Raw genomic sequence first — 9108 nt, 5'->3', positions numbered from 1 at the left:
GGACATTCGGATGTACTATTCCAAAATGAAAGCCTCTCAAAATCTCGAATCACAAGACTACATCTGGTCAATTTCAGATTAAATTTAAAAGGAAACAATCAATAGTTACACAGTATTTCCACTTCAGACTGATACAGATCTGGTACACATCCCCAAGGTGTCACCCAGGGATAAGCAGGACATTCTGATCCATTTTACAAATTAAAGCGTCTTGAAATGCCGCCTTTGTTTTTTACTTAGACAATTCCGATCAACGGTGTGGGAAGAGATGCGTGCCAAACTTCTGTACGTAATAATAATAAGTATGTGAGATTACAAGGACAAGGAGTTTGGCTCAGTTTATCTGGCCACACTCAATAAAATGAGATGTGTGAAATGGAATTATTTCGATTATATTATCATGAGAGATAATTATCATTCAATATTATTACAGATGTTAAATATATGCAACATGTTTCTAATACATTTATCAAGTCTGAAATCATTCATCATATGCAAGGGGTACTTGGCGCAAAAAGAATATTAGCGGCTAAACAAAGGTCAAAGGTCAGTGCCTATACACATAGTTTTTTCGAGTTATAAATGATTTGTAACCATATCATTTTGTAAATAATAATGACATTTTTCATCTCTTACAATAATATTAATATGTCAATTCTATTTAAAAAATATATATATTTTCACGTGTAACAAACGAAAAACAAACACTTGACAAATTAGATTTTTATTTTATTTTGAATGCGCGGCTGGTTTCCTGGCTAGGTCACATGGTCTTCCAAGATGGCCGCGCCCTGGACTGAATGAGTGTTGTCGCAGAAGAAGTTGTGCAATCAGGTTTAAATAAGAGCTGAGGAGCCGCAGGTCTCAACTGACATCTCTAGAGAGAGACACAGGAGCGCCTGAGAAAGCCTTTGCCCTCCTCAGCCCGGCCAACATGAGCAAGGACGCGTTAATCCTGTAAGTACCTCTGTTGTTAGCCTGAAACCAACAGCACGACATTAGGGTTGAGGCTAGCAGTGTGCATGCTAGGTGAGTGACGTTGTGACACTTTGTGACACTTGCCTGTGTCATTCTTATGAAAACATTTCCTCAATCATTAACTTGAACGAATTTTTATTTTTATTTATAAATTCGGTATATGGATAATTCTTCAAAGAAATTCAAGAAGTTAGTAGTTAGTTTGTTTGTTATTTTTTTAACTTTTTTAACGTCTATAGTGGCATTTAGTGAGAAAACACATGTGGAAATAACTCATATGTCACATAATCGTTGCTGGATGAAAGCAGAAGATTATTAAATCACAACTTTTCCTGAGTTGTCCCAGTTGTATTTCATGTAAATGGAAAGTCTAGAAGCAGTTCTGCATTTGTTAAATTGATATAAAATGATATTCACTTCATAATTCAATTTTTTTCTGATAGCTTATTCATTTTCAAGTCACAAGAAAGCCATTTTTACGGAATCAAATGACACTTCACGTCACATTGCGTGTATCATTCAGTTAGGAAGCATCATTTAAACCAGCCTCTCGTTCAACCGTTGTCCCGCTGCTGGAGGATGATAAGAGGACAGAAGAGTGTCTCTCATATCTCCTTCACTGAGCTGAGGAAAGGGAGCGGTCTGCCTGTGTGTTCGATAACAGACGCTTGCTGCCATGTTGGAGCCCTCAGGTCATGGTGATTAGAACGCTGGTGGAGGACCCCGCTCTGTACTACAATTAAGCTTTGTAAAATTGGTGGGAATAGCATAACAAATGGGAGTCATCAGGGGGCCTTGTGTTGATGTTATCCTCGTTAGTAGCAGGTTGGTTCTCCTACTCATGTTTGATGCGGCATTAAGGTCAGAGAAAAGACTGATGATATTTTTTGCCAACCAGCCCAGAGGACTTCCCCAAACTCCAGAACGACACATTCCTGCGAGCAGCACGAGGAGAAGAAACTGAACATGTCCCTGTTTGGTGTATGAGGCAGGCTGGAAGATACCTACCAGGTACTGAGATCAGTTCTCCCATCTTCTCGGCACTGAGATACAACTTTCTTTCCGTGATTGAAAGCCTTCCGATCTGCATCTTCGTCCTTTTCCATCGAGTGAGTCGGTGTTTGATCTAATTTGCAGAGTTTCGTGAGACCAGAGCGGGGAAGGACTTCTTTGAGACATGTCGTTCACCAGAGGCCTGCTGCGAGCTCACTCTACAGGTCAGGACAATGTTTTTTATAGTTATATACTTTATAGTTTGTATAGTTTGAAAATATTAACCTCCAGGACAGAAGTGCAAGCACAATGAGATTTTAGATCTCCTGAATGCAAATACGCATTAAAAAAATTACGTGATTAATTTAATTACTGGAATTAAAAAATAAAATATTTTTTAAAAACTATATATAATACAAATAATAACAATTGTTTTTTAGCAGAATACCAATGGTATTAAACCCCAGGACTTGAACATGCACTTTTTTAAATCTAAAAGTTACAGTTTCACATAGTCACATATTGGTCAGTTATGTGGATCCGAAGCTATTTGCCTCAATACATTTGTACATTAGATAGCAGCTTAGAAGAAGACACTACAATGTGCCAAAGAATCACTTATGACACTTTAAATTGAATCTTCAATTTGAAATTTAAGTTTACCACTAGAAGGCAATAAACATTTTATGTTTTCCCATTTCGTTTTCTTTTTTAAATGTTGTCCTTCTTTGAACTTTTCAGCCTCTGAGACGCTTCCCCTTCGATGCTGCCATCATCTTCTCTGACATCCTGGTGATCCCACAGGTAAAGACCGGCTCCAGCTTTTATTCCCGCGGACCACAAAGTTACTAACTGTCACCAGGTGGAAAATCAGTCGCATGTGGGAGTGTTGCTGCCACGCTTATCGGTTTGCTAACATGTTAGCGATAGCTACTTGAAGGCCAGTGTAATGTGTTGGTTGTCTGTCAGATTGTTCTGATGTTTCTCTGCCCCTCTAGTGGCCGAAACATATTACTGCATCTTAAACAGATTCTTCATTAATGTGTTGTGTGCTTACAAGCTGTCAGCCCGCCTGGTAATTAAAGACAGAGTGACTGAGCAACTTTTCCCAGGTTTACCACCATATTACCACCGCTAATACAAGAAAGACACTCGCTTTGTCTGTCTATCTATATCAAATAGAAGCCTGTTTATCTTTATTCCTTCTTTCCTTCACCTCTCCTCCCTCCAGGCGATGGGTATGGATGTCCAGATGGTGGCAGGTAAAGGCCCAACGTTCCCAGACCCCCTGAAGGAGCCTGAGGACCTGCAGCGCCTGCAGGTCAAAGTGGACGTGGCCAAAGAGCTGGGCTACGTCTTCAAAGCCATCACGCTGACCAGACACAAGATAGAGGGCAAAGTGCCGCTCATAGGATTCACTGGAGCTCCGGTCAGAGACGCCCCCGACACAATTGAGTTGTTGTATGAGAAACACTGACGTGTTGTGATTCTTGCTCTCTGATGTTTCTCCCTTCAGTGGACGCTGATGTCCTACATGATAGAAGGCGGAGGCTCCAGGACTTTTTCTAAAGCGAAGAGTTGGCTGTACAGACATCCTGAGGCCAGCCACATGCTGCTGAGGATGCTGACCGATGTGATAGTGGAGTATCTGCTGGGACAAGTGGCAGCTGGAGCTCAGGTTACAACCAACAAATCCGTCTCTCAGTATCGGCACAGATGCTTAAGACTTTGGAAAAATACTATATATGCACATACAACATTAAGACGGTAACTCGGATGGAAATTCAAGCCGTTTTTGAAGTTTTAAAGAAAGATCCTCTGTTTTCATACATATTTTTGGAGCTAATTGTTGACAGTAACAATAACATTTAATATCAAGCACTTTGCGTGAGTTTTGCCATTACTATTTGCTGATTGTGGCGCCTCAGACAAGCACGGTTTATAGAAACAAACTGCTTCTCAGTATCAGCACAAGTGAGTAGCACAGCCGGAGAGCACAAACCTGGATTCTTCCACGAAGCGTAGCTGATGTCAGAGCAGCAGAGTGCGCCGCATTCAGGTTCGGCCAAAGCTGCTGTCAATATTTTTGTATAAACAATGGATCAAATAACATGAAGAATCAGAATTGGTGTTCAGCCATGACTTTAAGTCATTCTTTTCTTGTTGCTGCAGCTCAGTCCCTCCGCTTGTTTCATTGCTGTATAGAAATGCAGCTTTCTTTCGGCCAAGAACCTCTAACAAACTCCCTCTACACCACATGCTGACGGACAAAATTTAGCAACGTGCCTATGAAAGTGTAGCATTTTGTGGCTAAAGAGAAATATGTGTCCCTCAGTAGGTGGAGATCCACACTGAGATGGAAGTGGAGTCAGTGCTGGTCTTCGATTTATCTGATGGATGCAGCTCTCAGTGAATACTAATGTTGCTCCCTTGCTCAGAATAAAAACTGTGTGTGTGTGTGTGTGTGTGTGTGTGTGTGTGTGTGTGTGTGCGTGTGCGTGTGCAGGCCCTGCAGGTGTTTGAGTCTCACGCCGGCATTCTGGGGCCCTCGGAGTTCCAAGAGTTCTCTCTTCCTTACCTCCGGGACATCGCTCGCTGCGTCAAAGATAAACTCAAGGAGGCAGGAAAGGACGTTCCCATGGTGAGAGACAGCAGCACACATAAACATAAATGGGCTTGAATCCACAACAAACACATTCCATGCTCTTAAACATGTGTTATTCTTCGATCGATTCGAACGTCGGTGGCTCATGATGCTCATCATGCAAACGACTTGTCTCTGTTGTGACTCATCATTTGTTCTGCTCTCGTTATTATCACGTTCTATATTAGCTTCAGGTCTCTGTTCTATTCTTGTCATCGCTGTTGCTTCCACATCACTGTTACCCAGGAGGGATCATTAAGGATTTATGTGGTCTGTTTTGAAATATACGCTGATCTGCTTTATCACCAGACGAGGGCGGCATTTCACCAGAAATGGTTTATCAGAGTTCATAAAAATCTCTCTTTTTCACTCATCCAGATTGTGTTTGCAAAGGATGCTCACTATAGTCTGGAGGATCTGTCTCAGTCTCGTTATGAGGTGGTCGGGCTGGACTGGACCATCGATCCTCAATCAGCACGGTAACACAAGTCTCTTCTCTAATAACTGTGTTAAAAGTTGTGGTTCTGAAACAGCATGGGACAAAAAACACTAAATCGAATCACATGGAAATCTAGATTCAAACTTCACCTGCTAACTACAGTGTTAGAATATCCTTTCTGCATCGAGGTCTGTTAAATCTGCCACATCCCATCAGCCCATCGACATAAGAGTCAAAGTGTTTGATGGGGAAACTCTGGAATGTGAGCAGGAAGGAAAGGATCAATACGCAGATCTCCCCGGTCAAAGGCAGATACAGCTACAGCTTCAGATTCCTCCGTCGTGGTCCGACTGCAGCAAAATAGAACTGCCCTAATCATGAAGAGGAAGTTAACCATTGGTGACCTCACCTCTCGTCCCTGATTGGTCCCTGGGGGCAGGACTTAAGCTAACATACGTCTGTGCTTCCTGCTCTGCACAACACATACTTAACCTGTTGGTTAAAGGATTACTCTGTGGGCCCTGTGCTGATTGTGTGTGTGTGTGTATTTAGGGAGCGCACAGGAGGGAAGGTCAGCCTGCAGGGAAACATGGACCCTTGTGCTCTCTACGCTCCAAAGGTAAACTTTGTTCCAGGCGCTCTCATGTACGGGGACTTTCCCCGTGGGTTCAAAAGCGCCTCTATTAACTGCATTTTGAAGAGAAGAGGAATGAGGAGAAAGCGAACAAGCTTAGACAGTTTGATACTTTGAAATAAAGCTACATAAATATATGTGTATATATATATATATTATAATAAAATCTAAATGTGAAATAGATTCTGCATGCCACTGATATTGCAATACAAAGCTCCGCTCGGCTTGTTTGACACCAATAGCCATGCTATTGAGCTTCTACAGGAACAATGTATTCTGTTTATTTGGAGACTAAATCAGAATAGCAATTTCTTCTTTTAATGTCCTCGACTATTGGGATTCCGTTTAATTGCACAGGTGTAATGTTGGACCCTGAGCCTGGACCGGGTCTTTGTAGGTTTCAGTTTGTTCTCCGATAAGACCTTTTCTCAGCAGAGTGAGATCAACATTTTGCAATGATTTTCATGAAATGAAATGAAAAGAAAAGAAACAACAGAGCCCAACGCGCTGTTGTTGGCATGCTAAGAATCTTATTTCTATGGCCTTCGATAACTCCTCACTCAGAGGTTCCTTAGATTGTTTGAGTTTCAGTTTGAGTGCAGCACGTCGCCTTAGACAAGGATTCTAGTGGAGCTCAGACTAATGGAAACGCTCTTCTTCGTCATCAGGAGCGCATTTCAGAGATTGTGAAGAAGATGGTGGAGGGCTTCGGCCCGAGGGGCTACATCGCCAACCTGGGCCACGGCCTGTACCCCGACATGGACCCGGAGAACGTGGGCGCCTTCGTCCAAGCCGTGCACCAGCACTCTAAGCGCATCATCAAACAAATGTAGTGTAATGAACCATTTTATTAAAAACATTCAGCATTACATCGGTTTTGAGAAGTTGGATAAGCCATTCTCAGACATTTGGTTTTTAAATCATTTTTCACTGTTCTTATTTTGTTTTTCGCCAAAAGAAAAAAGTTACCACATTCCCCAGTGTATATTTTTGAGGATAAACAGGATTTTCTCTTCATCTTACAATACGTTGATCTGGCCGGGATTAGATTATGTGTTTCGGTTCTGCAAGTACATTCACATAACAAACACATTTAAATTGTGGGATTTGTTTTAATATCGGATCTATTCAAAATGTTTAAAAACAGCTTTGACCTTTTGAGTTAAAGCTTTTTTTGTCATAGAAACTATTCATTTTGTGAATAAAAATACCCATCATGTCCCTCTGGCGCGTACCAATAAACATCACACCTGTTGGGTCTTAATGGTGGTGAACTTCAATCCAAACGGACCTCTTCATTAGTGAGATTAGCGCCTTTGTCCACAAAGTGAGAAACCGAAGCTGCTGAACCAGATCCAGGATGAGAGGCGTCACTGCAGTTATCAAATGATAGTTTGAAAGTCATGGAAATTATCAGCACGTAGCGGTTGATGATCCAACATCTTAACCACTAAATCAGCAACTGGAACTCAGCATTAAGATGTTTAATTCCCCCTCACAACACAGAATTAAAATCTTTCATGAAGTGCACGTTGTACAGGATGTCAGACTGTCTTTGTTTTTACCTTCACCAATGAGTCACATGGGAAGCTTCCTGAGCATTCTGTCGTAGGTTTCCAGCTTATTAAAAGCCACACGTGTTTATCTTGCTGTTTTTATTGTCTGATTGAAATAAGTTTTTCAAATCAAGTTGTATCAATTTTCATATCAAATTGGCTTTGAGTGGGGGACCAGAGCTTTGGCCTCCAGGCGACGGGGATCATGGGAGTTTGCTCATCACATCCATGTGTGTTTTGTGGACTTGAAGAAAGAACCTGGGGTTCATATCCGGGAGCCAAAAGTGTGAAATAAATACCCTCAATTTCACATCAATTGTTTTTGTACGTTGTCACGGTGATGAGATGAAGCAAAGTGCCGTCCCGCCGCTATCTCCAGCATTTCAAGCCCTTACAGACTCTCACACTGCATATCTCCTCTCACCTTAGTTTTGGCTTTAACTTTATTTTATTTTCACAGTACAACACCCAGGAAGCACGTTTCCTCACTCCCTACTCTATGGACATTTTTTGTCTTAAATTTACTTTTGGGTTAAAGATCTTTAATCTTAAGGGCATCTGTCAGTCTCCTTTGTTTTAAAGCCTGACTGTGACAGAAGAGGCTCTGCTGTGTACTTTAAAATAAAAACAGTGTTCCATGCTACAGCGCACATGGTGCGACAACGATGAAGCAAAAGCCGGTTACGTTGAGTCTATAAGCAGCAGCCGTGTTGTAGAAATGCAATTACAGTGCTTTCATGGCATATGTACACGACGACGGCAGGTTTTAATTACTCATCCAGTCGACACTTCAAGGGAATCAACCCAATGTCCTATCAGCCTTATGATTGTGATGACTATTCAAACACACAAATATCAACATCCAACCTTACATTACATAAACCACAGATGAAACATAGAGGTTTCCTTTTTCATTCTACATAATGTAGACAATGTGCATTCAGGTGCACTATACCCTAGTTTGTAAAGCTACACAGTGTATTGTAATGAACACATCAGCGCCTCTGCTGTCACCGCCGGGCTCTAAAACAAAGGAGACTGACAGGAACACTTGAGATTAAAGGGTTAGGCCGATATTAGAAATCACATCTTAGAAATCAGTACTTAATATAATGGATCAATGAATGAAGACCGTCTTATCTGAATAATCTTGCAGCATTTTTGAGAACTTCCTCCCTTTCCTGTGTGACCTTCACACACTTATAGATCATCACCTTGTTTGCTGCCACACAGTAAAAACCGTGTGTGTGTGTGTGTGTGTGTGTGTGTGTGTGTGTGTGTGTGTGCGCCAGCTTCTCAGAGGCTGAATTCACCATCATACCACGTCTCAAATGCAAAAAAGGCCTCTGGATGCATCCAACCAATCAGAGGAGGGACGTGTGAGAGTGGTGGGTCGAGGAGGCTACGTGAGGCCTTACTAGAATAAACACAAGTGCATTGTGGGTAACGTAGGCGGCAGGTTTGGACCATGAAGACAAAATAGAAACATTTTGCATCCTTTTTGTGTCAGTCTGCCGATGTTACATGACTGCAAAAACAATTGTACTTGTTAGTTGGCACTAAATGAAGACGCCTTGGCTGTAATTTCTCTAAACCTACTGTATATTTTTTTTAAATGTGACAGACTCTGATCACCATTGTTACTTTAGGCTCATGTGAATGTGGTGGATGGGATATCTGTAAAGTGAAATGTGTTCTAGGAGCACTTTATATTCACAGCGAGTCACTGGAGCTCATCCTAAGCCGATGAGCTGTGTTGTGTCTAGATCACGTCCCGCCCAGTTTAACGAGATGTGTTCTCTCTGTTTTCGGCCTTCCATCTTCTCAAAGCCGTACATTTACAATTCCCAAAACAGGACCTTTT

The 9108-nt window shown here is 41.8% G+C and overlaps 1 protein-coding gene across 2 annotated transcripts; it reads left to right on the top strand.

Annotated features, from left to right (window-relative positions):
• Positions 1-715: 715 nt before the first annotated feature.
• Positions 716-7332, top strand: urod (uroporphyrinogen decarboxylase). Of its 2 annotated transcripts, none has more exons than XM_040171764.2 (10): positions 716-957; positions 1877-1989; positions 2116-2195; positions 2713-2775; positions 3203-3400; positions 3488-3649; positions 4478-4612; positions 4994-5094; positions 5607-5673; positions 6357-7332. In XM_040171764.2, the coding sequence occupies exons 1-10, from the start codon at positions 935-937 to the stop codon at positions 6519-6521; spliced, it is 1107 nt and encodes a 368-aa protein (XP_040027698.2). In that variant the 5' UTR covers positions 716-934; the 3' UTR covers positions 6522-7332. The 2 variants fall into 2 exon arrangements, with proteins under 2 accessions (XP_040027698.2, XP_040027697.2); XM_040171763.2 differs by lacking the exon at positions 716-957 and adding an exon at positions 1550-1803.
• Positions 7333-9108: the final 1776 nt, after the last annotated feature.

The sequence above is a fragment of the Gasterosteus aculeatus genome, chromosome 3 (genome assembly GCF_964276395.1).
Source record: "Gasterosteus aculeatus chromosome 3, fGasAcu3.hap1.1, whole genome shotgun sequence".
Classification (NCBI taxonomy): Eukaryota; Metazoa; Chordata; class Actinopteri; order Perciformes; family Gasterosteidae; genus Gasterosteus; species Gasterosteus aculeatus.
Note: the sequence above shows the minus strand (reverse complement) of the source record. Positions and strands in the feature narration are given on the sequence as shown.

Bases quoted from the DNA above. Each gene is read 5' to 3' on its own strand.
- urod (XM_040171763.2), top strand. From the start codon at position 1,754: ATGGGAGTCATCAGGGGGCCTTGTGTTGATGTTATCCTCGTTAGTAGC. The intron at 3,650-4,477 runs GTTACAACCAAC...GTGCGTGTGCAG, and splicing joins AAGTGGCAGCTGGAGCTCAG to GCCCTGCAGGTGTTTGAGTC. The intron at 5,095-5,606 runs GTAACACAAGTC...GTGTGTATTTAG, and splicing joins ATCGATCCTCAATCAGCACG to GGAGCGCACAGGAGGGAAGG.